Raw genomic sequence first — 20676 nt, 5'->3', positions numbered from 1 at the left:
CTGGATGATGCACCAAAGAAAAAGCGAATGGTACGAAAGAGAAGCCGCCTCCGCTGACGGTCAACGGTGACGACCGATGATGTCTTTGTCACAACATTCGTTAATCGTAGTCGTAGGTTGTATCTGCAGTTGCTGGCCTTTTCCAAGCAAAGCACTCAGTCCGTCTTGAATCGCGGAATCGTGAGTATCGCTGCTATAGCTGTTCTCAAACCATACGGTTTGGAGGACGAATTGAATAGTCGACAACACAGTTGTCGGTCATTGTTCGGGAATTCGATCACACGCGATACGTCGATGATTCAAATACGATCAATGCGACGCGTGCGATAAGTATGGTGCTCAAGTAATTTATGATAAACTATAGGTTTGAACATTAAAAAGAGGTGAGAAGTTATTTATTGGTAAGCTACTGAAGAAAGTTAAGTTGTTTCAAGTACTGATTATGTAAAGCTAGATTAGCTAAAATGATGAATAATATTAGAATGACATTGCAATAATGCTATCGATGATTTTTTCGCGATGAGAATATATACGACATTAAAGTGTAAGTTAAAGTTCAACGAGTGCGCGTCATATTATTAAATGGTTTGATTGAATTTCTGAGATTATTTAAATAAATATAAATTGCTTTAACAAATACAAAATAAAAAAGTTAATATATAAATTTAAAATTTTGTTTTCGAGGAAGACAAAAGACAAAATTTTGATTATAATTTTAATTTCAGAATTATATTCAATTCATCAAGAATATATAATAATTATCCTCACAATACCATCATTTGTGCTAATTATGCATTAATAAATTGGTAAAAAATATGCTAATTTTAATTTAATTGTCGTTATCGATGGAGATTATATTGTTTTGTTATATTATTAAAATAACGAAAATGATTGAATTCCTGAAAAACGAAAATCAACGGTAAAAAAATGATGCAACAAATTTAATGAATTTTAAATAAATTAATCCAATAGATATTATATACACTTAGCATCTTTAACTTATCATTTAATTTATTATATTTATAACGTAATTGCTTTAAGTATATACGTTTAATTATCAATTAATAAATACTTGTATACTTATTTTATTTCTTAAAAGCTATTATCTAATAACAATTTTTTTTTTTAAATAATTAAAATTAATTATATATATTTAATTAAGTTATTGAATATGTTTCATTCAATAATTTTTTTAAAAAGTATGAAAATTCTTATACAATTTTTTCATATTACGAAATCAAAGTTTTGATTACTAATTAAATAATGCAAGGGAAAGAAAATTTAAAACATTGTTTTGGGATAATCCTTTCAATTCGTTATTGATTTGTAATTTTATTTTATTTACACAATTTGGCGTTATTTTGTGAATGTAATCTACATATATAGATAGAAAGATTATCGCACAATTAATTTATTTGCAAAGAATAAGTCTCACGTTCTTTCAATCTTATCATACGTTAAATAGTATTTATCTGTTATTCTTATATCAACAAAGCAACCAGAATAAAATTCTTTTTCAAATGTTATAAATGTAATTTTTAAAAAAATATAATTTCCTGATACCAAGTAATTATTTGATATTCTCAATAAATAGTGTTTTTAATTAATATTATAGAAACACCAAAACTAGTTCTGTATATGCATTTTTAATCATTCATATTAATGCAATATATTATTGTAATATTTATATACTGTAGTGTCTCGATATAATAAAAATAGATATTCCTAACTTCTTTTTTTTTTGTATAAAATAAAATTGTATGTTATTTAATTTATGATAAATTTTAAGATAAATAAATTAATTGGCTATTCTATGATTAAAAATATTCAAAATATCAATTTTACAGGCAAATGCTGTAATTTTTCAGAAGATAAAATACATATAAAATTAAAGTAAGAAGAGAATCTTCAATATACTACAATCGTACATCACAGAAAAGCAACGAAATTTGATATTGAAAAACTTACGGTGCTAATTATTTACAATGAAGCTAGAAGGAAACAGTTCCCACGAGGATGATAGCAATGGAATTTTATTACAATCTAGAAAAAATTCGGCCGTTCGTCTGCAAATTGTTCCTGCTAAGCCAAAAACTATCACGCATTTGCCGAAGAGACCACCAGTTGATCTAGCATTTTCTGATTTGACTTATAAAGTACGAGAGGGCCGAAAAAGTAGTGAGTACATACATATTAACATTATATGAAATTTGTCACTTACAGCATAAAAATAATAAATAAAGAATATTATCCTGTAATAACACTAATCTTACAAATATAAATTAAAAAGGCGAATGTTATAATATTCAAATTGGAAGTTTTTAAAACACAATTCTTCAAATAAAATAATGTAATATATATTAGGTGTTACAAAAAGAAACAAAAATAATAAACAAAACGAAATGTATAATTAAACAAAATTTCTGAAAAAATATTTTTATAAATTTTAAGATTAATTAAATTTGCTTCACATAGAAATATGGATTGTACACAAGATATCGTATTATATATTTAATAAAAAAAAATAGCATACTATTTATTAATCTAATGATTTTAACACACTTTCTATAAAAGTATAGGTGAATATCCTACACATTGAAAGTACTACATTTAAAATAATCGAGATATCTTATTGAATAGAATAAATTAATTTGAATTAATTGCTATGTTGATTTGCTCTAATATTTGATATTTAATTCAAACGTTCTAATTATTTTTGACTAGAATATTTTTATAATTAGTAAATATTATTATTTAATAATTATGAAAATTGAAAATAATAATTTCTTTATTATCTTTTATAAATTACGGAATTTCTGATTCATTGGCGATAGACTGAAAATGTAATTTAATAAAGCTACATATTATATATAATTATATAATATAATTCTTTTGTCACAACCAACAATTTAGGTCTAATCAATTTTAATTGTTTTTAAAATACATTAAGGTATCTCATGTGTTTGAGACTTTTAATATTGGGAGAATTTAAATATGCTTTAACTAAATAAATATTTTTGATTAATAATGTAAAAATATTGAATAAAATAAAGAAGATAATTTGATACTTAATACCAAAGCACTCCTATAATTACTATCAAAGATACATAGTATGTCTATTTGTGATAAAAACAAAACTATTGATTAAAGCATATAATTTAAGCAATTAATAAATTTACGATTTACACGATTGAACTATTGTTTTATTAAGAGATTGATGAATTTTCAAAGACATTTAATGTTAAATATCTTATATAATGAAAAGATCGAATAACAGCATGAATAATAATAATAATTATAATAATGAATAATAATTATAATAATGAATAATAATTATAATAATGAATAATAATTCACTAACATTTAAATGGTATAGGATACATAAAATCGTTAAATTTGTTAGAATAACTAGAATCATTATCATACAGAAATTAAAATATTATAACGTTGAATAATTATCAAATATTTTATTAATTTTACATGAAAATTAATTATTTTATGATTGAGCACAAAAAAAAATAAAAAATGAACCAAATATTTCTTTAAAACTATAAATATTATTTTATTATGGATGAAAATTATCAGTAGTTATACATAAGACAATAAGAAAATATCTTTTTTAATAAAGCATGTTTATTATATTCCTAATATTTTAAAATATAAATTATAAATGCAATTATTATGCAATAGTTATGCACTATTATTAGTTTAATTTTCTCTAGATCCTATAAATCCATGCGTTATAAATTATTTTTAAATTTTCATTTTAAATTAAAAATTATATACGCTTATATTCATTAAATAAAAATCGTTGTTTCAAGAATTATTTATTTTATTTTATTGAAAATCTGTAACTTTATAAGAACACACGTTTCAAAATAATCACATAAGCAGATAGTATACTATTTAAGTTACGAAATACTAAAGAATAAATAGCAGTTGCATTTTCAATTTTTAATCTTTATGAACATTTATTATTTGCATAACATCCTATCATACGTAATTTTAAATAGGCGCAAGCAGTAGTAAATTTGATGGTTGTTTCGTTTTTTGTGAATAATGAATTAACAGATTTTCATTGTACAAATGTATAGATAATAAAATTGTATGACAAAATTGTAAGTTTGTTCATTATAACTATATAAATCACATATTCTATGGCAGAATTTGAATAAAAATTTTCTTACGTGTATGCTTAATGATAGACTATTTGTTGTATAACCAGAACATACTTTAGAAATCAATAATATTAAATATTGTAACATATAAGTTTAAATGCGGTCATATTTATTTTATATATGATTTATCAATGAAATATAAATACGTTTAGATTATGTTTTCTTGTTTTGTTACCTTTTAAAATATTTAACTGTTTTTTGAATTCGTAACAACTTATGTGTTTTTTTATAATTTGTTTTGTTAACTTATAATAAAGTTGATATCAATAAATACATATACATAATGTTTTAAAATATATTCAATTACATGCGGTCGATATATATGTATGTATGTAATTAAATATATGTTTACTACTAATCGCATGTAACAATAATATTTTAAAATACGAATAGAATTGTTTCTTATAATCAACAAAAATAATAAATTCAGTGTATTAAAAATATTGAATTTAATATTCAAAAAATATTAAAAATATATATTTGAAAATATAAATGTAATATATGTATGCATTTCTATGTAATTATCAATTTATAATGGAAAATAACAAGATAAATAATTTAGAAGGAAAAATATCTTATTAATATGATAAGATTATTTGATCAAATTGATTTAAAAAATATTTTAACTACCAAAAAAATAAAATAACTTTAATATCATTTTAAATTATTGAAAAATTCATACAATTTGATATTATATTATATTTGATTAATATTTAAAATTTTAATATTTCTATACATACATTTGATTAGAGTTTATAATAATAATCCAAAGTTTTTCTTTCATTTTTAAACACATTTACTGCCAAGCAATGTAATTCAATTTGTATTTTCGTTATAAATAATAAAGAATAGCAAATATTTTTAAATATTACACAAAAAATTACTATAAAATTCAATATAAATTATAATTATGTAATGATATATAATTTTGATTTTTTGTAAGCTTTTTATTTAGATTACGGTGACTTAATTTCAAATAAATCTTATAATTTTTTTAATTTGTCATTTTTAAATTACCATTTTTATACATGCATTATTTAAATTAATTCAACATTTTTTATTTCTAGAAAATTATTAAAACCAGAATATACTAAAAAATATAATAATGAAATCTATAAATATGTATTATCAATGTGTTCTTGTATATAAAAGTATCAAAAAATAACATAACATAGAAAGTGTTTGAATGTAAATATATTATGTACTAAAAATAAAAGAACAGAAAAGCAATTCAAGTATTTTATATCAATGTACACAATTTGGTATTCTAATCTTAATTAACTTCAGAGTTCGAATTTTAAATAAAGTACTGCTATTTGTTACTATTATAAGAAAATGTTCTTTATACAGATATAATATAATGAAAGGTGTAATTTAATTTTTTTTTTAAGAAATTCAATATATTTTAATATATTTCAGAAGCTTCAGTTAAATTACAAATTCTCGCAATTATTTATACATAAACATAATAGTAATCATGAATTTACTAAATTAGTAATTCAACGAATTACCATAAAAATAGAATTATTTCTTGGAAATCGACGTTTCTTCTAAGTTACTGTTTTTTTTTAAATTAAGTATCATATTTAGTAACAATTTAAAAATGGTTGATTCATATTGTTTTCATATATTGTTTAATGTATGACTTATGATTTATAAAATTTATACGATAAGTTTAATCAACTTTCAAATTTATTTCAATACATAAATAACAAAATTAATATGTGAAATAATTTAGCTGTTTAGAAACCTTTAAATTTCATCAGTGTACAAAAAGTAACTAATTTACTATGTAGTATTTAAGTTGAGTTTCGTCGTGCACGTGCATTTTATCACGTTTTTTAATCTTTTAATATCATGAAGAATAACAAATAATGTAAGGACGGAGCATGAATACATTTTTTAAATAGTGGCAATCACTTTGCCTGATATATTACATTAAAACTCCGATAAGACAATGAAAGAAAAAACGAATTTTAAAGTGTCAACGATTATTGAAAATTGTACTCTCGCATAATATGTAAAATGTATTTTAAAATAAATAATTATATTATCGAAATCTTATTGTTATCACTAGCTACAAAAAGCAATGCATTTTTTAAATATCATTTTTCGGTACTTAATAATAATAGTTTATTATTTTTAAAACTTAATGAAAATTATTAATAAAAATTTCGTATATTTTTATCGGCATATTTAAAATAGTACTATATTTAATTTTATATAATAATTTGAAAATAAGTGATTTATACAATCTTTAGAATGATACGTATTAAAAAATTGTACTTTTCAAATTTTAAATTATAAAATTTTATTTTTGGATTAGCTTATTTGCTTATAAATTATTTTAATTAAATTTCTAATAAAATGTTTCTTCATTTTTGTCTATTAATTAATATGTCTTGAAAATTATTTTGAACTTTTTTGAATTACCTTTAATTATCTTGCTTAAAGAATAATTAAATTATACACATCTCTAGACATACACATTCGTATCTGCCACAAGAAAAATATGCAGATATATAGAGAGAGAGAGAGGGTCGTCAGAGAGCGAGAGAGAAAATGAAACAGAAAGAGCATAATTTAATGTATAGATAAATGAGTGCAGTGTCTTTGTTTGTAAAATACTAAGCAAAACTTCTAAAACATCAATGTTCAACAATATGTTATCATTCTTTTTATAAATCTATTGTATAAATAATAACTTATAATATTATGATTAATAATTATTATACATCAATAATATATAATTGCACCATTCGTTACCTCATTTGTGAAATATTTATATTATTAATGTAATATAAAACAATTTTGTATGTATTCTAGGAAGTCTAATTTTCTATCTTAAGTTTCTGAGAATAATCATGTTTCGTACAAAGTTCCCAGATCATTATGAATACTTATCCATATATAAATGCATGAATCATATGCTTTTTAATCAACCTCTTAATTATATATATTATATTATTTTATATCAGTATCTCTCTTTCATTCTTTCTTTTCTCTGTATACTTACCCTATTTATTAAAATCTTTTTCTCCCGTTTTATATTTTTATTATTACTTTATATTAAAATTATTATTTGTGCTTTACTAAGTAAATGATAATTATCGTTAATAGTACGTCAAAGCTTTTTTCTATTAGATTACTAAATTAATATAAATTCTAAATTAATACTCAATTAATATTACTAAATTAATATATCTACTAAATAAATAACTTCTAAATAAATCATGAATATATCTATTAATGTTTTTACAATTTAGACTTTGAACTATGATCTTTATACTTTTTAAATTGGATGTACATAAAATGAAACTTTGTTTTAATAAATGCTACTCAAGCGTGAAATTATTATCGATATAAAAGTATCAAGTTTAAATTATATTTAACTTTACGAAACAGAATAAATAAATATACAATATATATTTATGTATTATACTATAATTTAAAAATTTAGAAAAGGAATTTTTTTAATATAACGCTTTAGTATTTAAAATTATTTAAACATATTATAAATAGTTTAACAAATTTTTATTCAAATAATATCTATTAACATCTTTTAAACTCAAATTAATTAAGCTACTATTTTAATGACTTTCTTCTATAGGACAAGCTCCTATGAAGTCTAAGCTATTCTATTTTACCGACGGATCTAATTATCTACGTAGATATGTCAGATTAGATGAGGTCTGTCGCACGTGACTAATGACTAATGTACAACTGTTTTGAGTTATATAGGCATTATTTGGTCAACAAATGTAATAGGAATACCAATTGATCATCTACTAAAACTTTTGTTATTCTATATATTATTTAATTTATTCGATAATCATTAATTCTATTTATTAAAACTTATTGAAAAAATAAATCGTAATCATGTTTACAATAAAAAGAATACAAGCTCGCTTTTCTTTATTATTTCTAATAAGTAATTGTAAAGAAACTTACAATATAGAATTTAGTACGAAAAATTTGACCTTTTGAATAATTTTGATAAAAAAATGTTTTTGAAAATGCACGTATAGAAAATACACATTGTAAAAATTAATGTTTTATTATGTTATTTGACACATATTGTTTGGTACGTAATACATATGTAGTAAAAGCATAGCGATCTAATAAAAAATTATTAAAATATAATATTAATGATTAAATAATAAAAAATAATTATTATACTTTAAACTTAAACTTTGCATAGACTCATAACTCTCTAAAATAAATAACTTAACGATATAATTGATATTAAGAGATAATATATACCAATTAAAATTAAAAAAAAAATTTTTAATATTTTATATTTATACGATTTTTAAAAATAAGATTCTTAAATTATTATCTAAATAAAAAATAAATATTTAGATAAATCGTAAAAACCTATCTCTATTCTAATAGTAAGTTGAATTTGAAAATTCATATTTAAATTTTTAATTAGTTAATGCACACTTATTGGATGTTTTATTGCGGATGCTTAAGAAATAGCAGTTTCGAAAAGACGAAATTAATAATTAAAAATACTTTGAACATGTGATAATGTACTTGTGTACAATAAAAGCCTTGTAATAAATACAAAGATTCCTCTTGTTGATTGATTTTAAATGATATTCTACAGAATTCTAAAATTTTTGTTTTTAATTATAAATTATTCAATTTATTGGAGTGATATCATATTTTATAATATTTAATATTGTAATATAACGCTTATTTTATCAAAATAAGATCTATAATTAGTTAATAAGTGATTGAGCATACACCTATATATTATATAACCATGTCTTGAATGAATTAAAAATGTAACAACATGGGAGTATCCGCTGTAATTATTATTGAATGATATTATTAAAATGTATTCTATTATTAGTTCTTATAATTATATAAATATTTTCTAAACTTTTAAGTAATTTGTTCGAAAGTTTATTATTTACTCTTAGAATTTAAAAATTAATAGAATCATAATTTATAAATTAAACTTCAAATAACAGATGTAATCGTTTAATTAATAATTAAATATAAACATATAGTTAAATATTTAAATAATAGTAGCTGTATTTGCTAAAAAAAAGAAATTAAAATTCTTATTACAGATGTTAAAACAATCCTTAAATCTGTAAGTGGGCGATTGAGATCTGGCGAGTTGACCGCTATTATGGGACCGTCAGGTGCTGGAAAATCAACTTTGCTCAACATCCTCACAGGATATAAGTAAGTAAACAATTTATTTTTTGATACTTAAGAAATATCTATATTGATTGCAACTTTCTTGAATAGCAAAACATTGAAAATTCTAATTTTATTCTCTTTTCTTTGATAACTTTTACGGTGAATGAGTGATATTTGTGTCAGTAGAACGGGTCCGCCTTATCTAACAGTGCCGTGGTGATAAATTTATAGAATTCATATTAATTTGCGATGTATAGCAGATATGAAACTTGGTTTTAAAAAGTTATTTTATTTGATGTATACATATATTTTTAAATTATGTAATATTTGAATTTTTTTCATTAAATAAATTAAATAATAAATTAATCATTTAAATAGAAAGGTTTGAATAATCAATATGATATATTTGAAAATATGAAAAATGACTAAATTGATTATATTCTTGAATGATAGAAAAAATTAAGAATAATATACTTCTTAAACTATAATAATTAAACTTAGGTAAATAGTGGATAAATAAAATGGATTTATATAAAATACGAAAAATTATACTACTTTCATAATATTAGTTTTTTTTTTATCTCATAAGTAAATCTTACTAATGTTTTAATTTAATTATAAAAAAAATCATGCAATTACAGAAAAATTTAAATGTTTTATCTTTCTTTTCAAACTATGAAATAAAACTATACAAACGAAGTATAATGAAAATTGCAATTACAATTTTTCATGTAATTTATAATCATACACTTTATAATTCATTTTATATTATATTTTGAACTTTATTTAATGTTTGAATACATTAATTGTAATATTTTATTAAGGGATAATATATTATTATTTAACAATAATCTATTGATACATTAAAAAATGGATAAATTGAATATATTTAAAATGTATATACATTTTCATTCTATAATAGATAACTGTAATAATTCAATATTATCTGAAAAGATTCATGAAAATATTTAATGTCAGTAACTTTTAGTTTATGAATTTATATAACACAGTACTTTGTTACATTTATGAACTCATTTAAAAATTATTTCATATTAAATTGATTAATGAGTATAGTTTTATTTATAATTTTTCAAAATATTTGTTTAACAGATTATTCTGAATAAATTTTACAATGTAACTCCTAGGAAATACTAGTAAAATTTTTTTATATTTGCAAACAAATTTTTAGAAAGTTAAAAGTAATTTCACTTTTTTGTGAACGATGAGGCCTGCCTTTCTCTTTAACTGATTTCAATAATTATTTTTTCGAAAACAAAATTGAATATCACATTTAATTACAGATGATTCCATTGGTAAACATTATTGCAGCTTTTCATAGTAAAAACCTGACATACTTTGTCCTATATACTTGTAACATAAGTATATTATAATGTATGTTATAATATTATTTTTTTAATATTAAATTATTCAATGATATCTCTTTAAAAACTTTACTTGTCTTCAATTTATTTTCATAATTTCGCAAAATTAGGTAATTGTTTATATCCTATCTATGTTATATTATTCAGTTTTTTTATTACGCAATTTGAATAGTAAATATCAAGTTGCATATAAATTAAAGTTCGAGATTTTCCATTGTTAAAACAATAAAAATATAAATTTGTAGTAGATATTTATTATTTATATTATTAATATATACAAAAAAATTTTCACAATTTTTATTTTAAATAGCATTTGCAGGTTATAAAAAAAATTGAATTTGCTTTTGATTGAATTTTTTATGCAGACTATATCATAATATTTTTTTGAGCTACATGTAATAAAAATAGAAATGTTTTTATTTAATTTCGAGGGAAAAAATTATATAAATAGTACAGTTTCATATAAAAAGTTAAAAAAAGTGGGAAATATTTCATGACATTTTGTATAAAGAGGAAAATATTCATAAAATGTCGTTATAGTATTCAAGAAATTATTATTTTAATGTAGTCATAATTTTGTTAGAAATAAGAACGACTTATTTTTCTATTTTCCTACTTTTGCAAGACTTATTTTATATATGTGCAATTTTACATCTCATAATATTGTTTAATATTTTAAATGAATTGGTTCATAAATTTTTTCATAATTTATTCACTGTAAGAGTGAGTAATTATAAAAAATACTCAAATTTTTTAATTTCCTTTATGTTTCAAATTCATTTCAACTGTTTTTGTTACAATTATTTAATATATCTTAGCAAAAATCTTAATAATTAGATTAATGTCTTGTATAACTAAATTTCAATTATTGGTTATTATATTTTTATTTTCTATTTTCTTTTATTTACTTTTGTCTTGTCTTCTTTTTTTTTATAAATCTTTATGTTACCAACTAATATCTAAATTTGCAACTCAGAAAATCTATTTTTTATAAAATGATTAATATTTCATTAATATTAATATTAATAAATTGCATATAAGTTGGAATTGAAAGTTAACACTAATGTATCATAAATATTAGATGGTAAACATTTTTCAAAGTTTTAACAACAATTAAAAAAGTAAGAGTTAACATTTATTTCAGAAACTTTTTATATGTATATACATATACTAATTAATTTTTGTCAATTTCAATTTTGAAAAAACACTTGATTTTAGTTAAACTTTTTATTTAAATTGAATACTCCAGATTTTATGACAACATTAACATTAATAATTACGTTTCATTATGCCAGGGTCAATTTGATGTCAAGGCACTTAATGTATCAGTCTTTCTTTATTCGTACCACCCTCCCTCTTTCTTCTCACTCCCTCATTATCTCTCGTTCATTCTTGTCTCTTTCTCGGTGTGCATCTCATTATATCTTTTAAAATAAAGTAATTTTGAAAATGGATACGTTCTTCAAATTGTCTATTTATATTTACTTTTTAGTTATAGTTTTTATAATTTTATTTATTGCCAAGAACCAATGTACACATTTATACCTAATGTATATATAAAAAACAATTAACTGTATCACACCGGTGTTTTCTTTTGTTATTGCGAAATTTATACTATAATACAATATTTTCAATTCGTTATTAAATTTTATTAACGTTACAATTCTTAATTAAAAAAATCTAATTATAAATTAGCTCTCTATTTGTATCTATTTTCAGCAATATTTTAGAATAAATTAAAAATCAGATAATTTTCTTACTATTTTATACTATAGCGAAACATTATCTTTGCTGTTAAAAACATTCATTTTATTCAAAAAACTGAAAAATTTACTACAAAAAGTATTTAATATCAATATATGAAGTAATTTTTTTCTTTTTTCACCTTTTTCAGGTTAAAGTTATCTATTATGAAATAAGTTTTTATATGTCATTTTAGCTAAATATATATTTTTAAAGTAAATTGCGGCTTTAATTTGAATTGAAATTTAATAATATATTATTAGAGCACCAGAATTGAATTTCAATAAATAAGAATGCTTTTATGATCAAATTAATGCGAACAACTAGTTAAGTTTGGGCATTGTTCATATTATAGCAAAAACTTATTAGAGTTGCTAATTTAATAATAAATTAACAAAACGATACGTATATAATATATATATATATATATATATATATATATATATATTTAAAATATTTTAACGAATTTAAAAAGAAAAAGTAAATTTATTATTAAAATGTTTTATTTTTAATCAACTGTGATTATAGGTACAAAATTGTTGTAACATTGACAATATATAACGTTAGGTGTGTTAAACATAACAATCAGTTAATAGAAAATGATGAATAGTATAAATATTTAATGTTCAACTTATTTTTTTAAATTTTATCAGAACAATTTTCAATTTCTGTTAATGAAATTCAAAGACATAATTTCATATAATATTTTATAAGAATGTTCATATTAAAATTTTGGCTACGCTATAATTTAATTGAAAAATTTAACATCGATTTGTATATACCTTGTATTTAATAAATTTTATTATAATTAATCAACATAAATTTATTAACATAAATAAAATAGATATCATTTTTAATGTTTTGAATATTCTGTAATCTAAAAGAATATACATCCAAAAAGTTTTTTTGGTTGCAGCTTTTAATTAAAATTTTATAAGACGAAGAATGGATTAAAAAAAAGTTAATTATCATTGTTATTATTTTTTATTATATTTACATGTTATTCATAAGTTTCAATACCTTATATTAAATAAATAAACTAAATAAAAATATGAAAATCGATGAGTTTAATAACATTAACCATTTATAGAACTACTGGAATGGAAGGAAGCATCACAATGAATGGACACGAAAGGAATTTAAGTGCCTTTAGAAAACTCTCTTGCTATATCATGCAAGATAATCAACTCCACGGTAATTTGACTGTTCAAGAAGCGATGAAAGTCGCTGCAAATCTCAAACTTGGAAGACATGTAAATAAAGCTGAGAAAGAAGAAGTGGTATGACATACCTCCAAATTTCATTCAGTATTTATTTATTTTTAAGCTAATGTATATGTAAATCCGAATTACAATATATATTTATTATGTTATTCAATATTTTATTATAGTTTATTGGTTTTATTTGTATAAAACAGTAATACGTTATTGGATAGTAAAATTAATAAATAACTATTTAAAAAATGATATTTACTTAAATTTCAACACTATTCCTTAGTAAAAATTTTCATTTTATTATCTGTTTAATTTTTTAATTATTGTTCATTCATGAGTTATATAATTTGTTTTGTTTTTTCTGAATTTATCGACATTTTTATTTCAATGCTAAATTAGTTCATAATTAAAATAATATTTTTTTTAAAATATCTTTTAATATTGATCTTTTTTATTCTAATCCATATATTTAAAATAATTGTCGAAAAATTACTTATTACTTATAATAAATATAATTAAATTAATAAAGAAATTATTTTTTTAATTATAGTAGATATTTCATCCTATAATTTACTTTTTATTATATATATAATATTACTTTGAACTTCTCTTATTCATGTCCCAAAGAAAAAATGTTAATTTTAACATATTAAAATTACAGTAATAGCAAATTAATTACAATAATAGTGAAGGATATACATTGATATTATTTACCAAGTTTTTTTATTACTTAATTTATAAACTACCTTTTTCCTTAATATTTCATATACGTAATACGTAACGATTGATCGCAGTTTCATTAAGAATAGCATAATAAATTTTTAATTATCTATATACAATCAATGAATAATATTTTAGTACTCTACATGGTTAATAAATACTAACAAGTAGCTGATTATTGTTGCAAATATTGCTTACTCTACTTCGATTTTATGATATCATTTAAAAGTAAATTCATTAATTAAAATACTACTTTATTGTTAAGAAGAATTATTTATTTTGCATGTATAGATTCAAGAAATTCTTGAGACACTTGGCCTTGCGGAACATCGAAAAACCATGACCTCAAATCTCAGCGGTGGTCAAAAAAAACGATTATCCATTGCTCTTGAGCTTGTCAATAATCCACCTATCATGTTCTTCGATGAGCCTACAAGGTAATTCATTTATTTTAGTAATGTAATACAAGTTGATTTAATTTTATCATTAAACCACATAAAAATTTTAAATATTTAATTATTTAATTACAAGAATATTGATTCATATATGTTTAACAACCTAATATTTCCTCTGCATCGGTAATTTAACATTTTATTATCAACTTTGTAAAGTATATACAATTCATAAATATAGTCAATGCTAAATATTAATTTTTTGTTGCGTCCTGGACATCATTACGATGTGTACGTGGTTGGGACCGCGAATACTATCGATAAAGATCATATTCAAGAAATCTTACGTAAATACATAAAAAGATTTAAGTAATGTTAGCACGCACATGTATGCGCGTGCATAAATATGACGGCATATGTTGTATACTTTCGTATAAATATGAATAGATATGGAGTTGCATCTGATGAAGGCTATTTTTAATTATTCAACAAGTTTTATGCCATCTACTTAAAGAACATCTTAATAAATTGAATTTTTTTAATTGTAATTGTGTAATAAATAGATGCAAAAGTTAATTTGATATTGAATTTTATCATTTAAAATCATCGATAACATATTTATAGCGATCAAAGCGAACTTCATATATTAAAATTTTTTTTATTATTTTAAGTGAATTTATTTCCTTGAATAATATTATTTCATACAATTATAATAAAGAGTTAATCCAAAAAATAAAATACTCCTTTTCAGTGAATTCTATTTCCTTGTTTTTTAATAATATAACTTAATAGTTACAAACATAAATTATATTATATTATATTTTCGCTCTTACTTGAAATTCATTGTACGCTTATATAATAAAAGACATTTTATACATACGTATAAAGTAAAAAATTATAAAAAATATGTTCATATTTATAAAAATTATAATTTGTCAATAGTTTTCATCAAATATTATAGTGTTCTAAAAATTATTAAGTCATTTTTTATAATAAGTCGCGGGTTCACACTTATTAATATAGCATTTGCATAGTTGTGTATATTAATATATAGTTTTAAGATTTATGTTAATGTACGTTACAATATGAGAGAAATAATAATATAAATTGTAATAGTTAACAATACAAGGAGTTATTGCTAATATATACTAAGTATTTTATTTTTCATGATTTTTGAAAATCAAAGTTAGAAATGTATATAACTTTATGAGAATTTTAAGTTATTCGAACCGGTTTCTCCGCGTCGTCGATGATTTCTTTATTTCCTTTTTCTGATCACTACTTGATATTTTAATTTAATTTTTTCTTATAATTTAATGACATTTTTAATACGGCATTCAATTAATGTATACTTTACCAAAAGTATAAAAGAAAATACTAGAAATATATCATTCTGTATTTATTACGCGAGAATGTGAACTGAAATGTCCTTAACTTTAAAAATAATAAAAGATATGTACAACTGAAAAATTGAAATATTTTTTATAAGATTAAAATTTTAATAATAAACACTTTAATTAAATATTTTTACAATACATATATATATATAGTAAATATTATATTCTTTTATATGTAAACATGAAATTAATTTATATTTAATTTTAAATAAAAAAAGAGGATAGACAAATACATGTAATAACATGCATAAAGATAATTCTACTTCGATTAAGGTAAACTTGGAATATTGGATGCAAAATCTATGATCACTGTATTAAACTTGTGCTATTTTAACGATAAATATTTTAGTTTTATATTTGAAGAAAAATCGATTATGAAATTGAGTAGATAAAAAATTATATATTTATATGAATTTATGGAATATAAATAATTAACAAAATAATTCAAAATTGTTTTCAGTGGCTTGGACTCGTCGTCTTGCTTCCAGTGTATTTCATTACTAAAAACACTTGCACGTGGTGGTCGTACAATTATCTGCACAATTCATCAACCTAGTGCTCGACTTTTCGAGATGTTCGATGCTCTCTATACTCTAGCCGAAGGTCAATGCGTATACCAGGGATCAACATCACAGCTTGTCCCCTTCCTTTGTTCACTAGGACTTAACTGCCCTAGCTATCACAATCCTGCCTCTTTTAGTAAGTTTTAAAGTAATGTTATTTTAAAAGAAATGTCTGATAAGATTTTTTACAAATAAATAATAATTAGTTAATTAAATTAATGTATTTAACAATAATAGAGTTTTTACAAAAATATTTAATATTATGTTGTTCGTATAAAATTATTTTTCATTAAGTTAAATTTTACAAGGATAACATAATATTAAGTTATTGTAATTTATTATTGTAACTCATTTATTAATACAATGAATGTTATAAGTTAAATTTATAAATTTAATCTAAGAAAGTTTGAATAAAAGTAAAAGATGATTTAAATAAATTGTACAATATGCTCTTTCAGTAATTGAAATATCTTGTGGTGAATACGGAGACAACATAAAGAATTTGGTAAACGCAATCAGCAATGGAAAGCATGATGTGCGTGAGGGTTACCCTTTCCCGGAAAAAGAGACGCTAAATAATTCGAATTTAAAGGACGGAGAAATACCGTCCGATAGTAATAATGCTAAGGATAGAAATGACGCAAACAGCATCGAGAACAAATTCTCCGACAATAAGATTCATGAAAAGAGCAATGGTGGCATCATACCAAGTTATGCTAAAAATGACATTATCAAACAAAGTAATTGTATTAAAACATTATTTTGAAAACAATAATAATACATATAAATATAAGATTTAATTTAAATATTCAAATAAATCTTCGTTCCTGAATAATTATAGAGTTTATAAAGAACTAATTGTGATTTAATGTATTCATACGAAAAATGAAAATTTAATAATTACATTTTTTCATGTCAAAGCATTGTAAATATGCTAATCACTACTACCTTTCTCGTATAATAGACATTAGGATAAATAAAGTTTATTATTGATAGATGAAGTCGCAATCCTGATGGACAATGACAAGAAAGACAATGTAACTACTTCTCTACTCGACGAAACCTTAGAAGCAACACCAGAAAGATATCCTACATCAGAATTCACTCAATTTTGGATTGTTTTAAAAAGAACACTACTTTTTAGTAGAAGGGATTGGGTAAATAGAAAAGACAATATAGATAATATACCTTAAGACATAATTTCAATAGATTAATAGGTTTTCAATTTTATTTTAGACTCTGATGTATCTTCGATTATTTGCTCATATTCTTGTAGGTTTTTTGATAGGTGCATTGTACTATGACATCGGAGATGATGCTACTAAAGTTTTAAGCAATCTTGGATTTTTGTTCTTCAATATGCTGTTCCTTATGTACACTTCTATGACAATTACAATTCTATCCTGTAAGTTAATATTAATGGCCTGCCATTATGTTGAATAATAATGTATTTTATGAATTTCTATTAATTTAATTACTTTTATATTTATTTTTAGTTCCGTTGGAAATGCCAGTTTTATTAAAGGAAAGCTTTAACAGATGGTATTCATTGAAATCATATTATTTAGCTATAACGGTTTCTGACATTCCATTTCAGGTAAAATTTATTTCTTTTAAATATTTTATATAATAAGTGATTAATTAATATGTATGAGAAGAAAATTAAAAATTTTTTTTAATTAAGATTAAATAATATTTTGTAGGCAATTTTCTGTATTTTATACGTAACGATTGTGTATTTTTTGACGAGTCAACCGCCAGAAATCTTTCGATTCAGTATGTTTTTGGGAACGTGCCTTCTAATATCTTTTGTAGCACAGTCTGTTGGCTTGGTAGTTGGTGCAGCTATGAATGTACAAAATGGAGTGTTTTTAGCCCCCGTCATGTCTGTTCCATTTTTGTTGTTTTCGGGATTCTTCGTCAGCTTCGATGCCATACCTGTTTATTTAAGATGGATCACTTATCTTAGTTATATTCGTTATGGATTTGAGGGTACTGCCTTGGCCACTTATTCCTTCGCACGTAATAAACTAAAATGTTTACAGGTGATTAATTTTGTTAACAAGAAATTATTCATAATCGGTTGTATATCATTTTTCTATTATTCGTTTTACGAATTTAATTAAAAAATTTAACTAACCAATTTTTAATTCCTTAATTTATAATTTACATTTATTTCATAAATTATATATTTAACATATTCAACTATTTAATTGAATATTATAAACATTATGATGCTTATAAATTATGATCTAAAATCTTATCAATTATGATTTAAAAGATTGCATTTTAGAAGTAATGAAGCTATATCTTTAATTTCTTATATATATTAACTCCTTTTACTCGATTACAGGAATATTGTCATTTTAAAAAACCGACTGAAACTCTAGAGGAACTCGACATGGAAAATGCTGATTTTACACTTGACATTCTAGCTCTTTTATTAATCTTTCTTGTACTTCGGATCGCAGCTTATATGTTCCTTCGTTGGAAATTGAAATCATCACGATAAGTTATAGATTAATTAGACTTTTTTGGGCAAACACTGAAAATATAAAAATAGTAGCATTGTCGTGCTACTCATATAAAAACAAATACCAATAATTAATAACCTTTAAATAACAAAAAATCTTTTACTGCTCCGAGAATTAGTAAATGCTCTCTTTTTTCTTACCTTAAAATATAGATATACGCAGATACATGTACATGATGAGAGTGCAAATGAAAACTACTTGTAAAAACAACAGAATATGTTGATATTTGACTGTATTGAGTAGTAATTTAGAATACAACTTTACTCTTTTAATGTAAAGTTCTAATTTACTTCCAATAGAAACGATTTCTTTTATAAAAAAAAATTCAAGCTAATTCAACTATTATAATTTATTGATATATTTTTCATAAGATATATATTGTAACGTGTGATCATTATTCAGGGTACTTTTGTTTCTTTTTGTTTTTAAATACTGCTTGGAATATTTTATACGATTGATAATCATGCTTTTTGAGCAAAGTTATTAAAAGATATGTAATATCCGAATATAATACGAATAAACAATATAGAAGACGAACTTTGCTATTACTATTTCACTTCTTTCTGTAATGAAAAATACTATGACAATTATTATTTTACAAATCATTTTATACATATAGCGCATATTAAATGAGAAAATAAAATGTTAGAGTTTTTTGTCCTTAAGTGGCTGTGAGCATACGTGTTAATGAAAACGAATAAAAAAATAATCGAAACTACCTATTTTATGGTATGACAATAAAAAATATAGCCACAGCATGAGACTTCTTGCCAGGACTATTTATAGACATTGGAAAACCAAATATTTACTAACATTATTTGTAATAAAAATGCAGGCAGGTGACACTAATGTGCAAAAAAAACTCGTCCTTGAATGTCGGTAAATTAAAACAAAATAATGCATTGAGTAATGAGAAAATAATTGAGTATACATATGTGCGAAAAAAAGACTTTGTAAAACTTGCATGTAAGTATACCAACTAAACTATGTAAAGTAAATCCGAATGGTGACATGGAGGCCTTCAATGCTTTATCTAATCTATTTTATACAAATGTATTTTTTGCGTTATTGTAATATTCTAGCATATATTTGTAATAGATTTCTAATATATATATATATATATATATATATATATATATGTTATAGAATTAAATTTGTTATATAAATAAAAAACAATTTTTTTAAATTTTAGTATTTGTTTTAATTATCATAAATGTTACGTTTATATTATTGTGTTTTAGTGGATAAGATATCGATAATGTATGAATATTTGTTTTAAATTTTGAAAATGAGTATTTAAAGTGTGAGTGATAAATTATATTATTGCTGGTTAAACTGTTTTCATATTTTAAAAATGTTAACACTATTGATGAGTAAAATAACTATCACATTG

At 21.9% G+C, this 20676-nt stretch overlaps 1 protein-coding gene across 2 annotated transcripts; it reads left to right on the top strand.

The window, feature by feature from the left end:
- Positions 1 to 135: 135 nt before the first annotated feature.
- Positions 136 to 19818, top strand: LOC105364798 (ATP-binding cassette sub-family G member 4). 2 transcript variants are annotated; one of them, XM_011502826.1, is made up of 12 exons: positions 136 to 383; positions 1848 to 2178; positions 9263 to 9380; positions 13554 to 13743; positions 14689 to 14834; positions 16647 to 16885; positions 17208 to 17489; positions 17746 to 17906; positions 17986 to 18154; positions 18246 to 18346; positions 18453 to 18794; positions 19103 to 19818. In XM_011502826.1, the coding sequence occupies exons 2-12, from the start codon at positions 1986 to 1988 to the stop codon at positions 19259 to 19261; spliced, it is 2100 nt and encodes a 699-aa protein (XP_011501128.1). In that variant the 5' UTR covers positions 136 to 383; positions 1848 to 1985; the 3' UTR covers positions 19262 to 19818. The 2 variants fall into 2 exon arrangements, with proteins under 2 accessions (XP_011501128.1, XP_011501127.1); XM_011502825.1 differs by having other exon boundaries at positions 136 to 401.
- The last annotated feature ends 858 nt before the right edge of the window (positions 19819 to 20676 follow it).

This window comes from Ceratosolen solmsi, unplaced genomic scaffold (assembly GCF_000503995.2).
Source record: "Ceratosolen solmsi marchali unplaced genomic scaffold, CerSol_1.0 scaffold15, whole genome shotgun sequence".
In the NCBI taxonomy this organism is placed as follows: Eukaryota; Metazoa; Arthropoda; class Insecta; order Hymenoptera; family Agaonidae; genus Ceratosolen; species Ceratosolen solmsi.
The sequence above is the reverse complement of the archived record's forward strand: the minus strand, read 5'-3'. Positions and strand labels throughout refer to the sequence as shown.

What these genes read in the sequence shown, in the direction of transcription:
- LOC105364798 (XM_011502826.1), top strand. Translation starts at nt 1,986, where the DNA reads ATGAAGCTAGAAGGAAACAGTTCCCACGAGGATGATAGCAATGGAATT. An exon ending in TTCTTCGATGAGCCTACAAG is followed by an intron (nt 14,835 to 16,646) that starts GTAATTCATTTA and finishes AATTGTTTTCAG; the next exon opens with TGGCTTGGACTCGTCGTCTT. An exon ending in TTTTTAGTAGAAGGGATTGG is followed by an intron (nt 17,907 to 17,985) that starts GTAAATAGAAAA and finishes ATTTTATTTTAG; the next exon opens with ACTCTGATGTATCTTCGATT.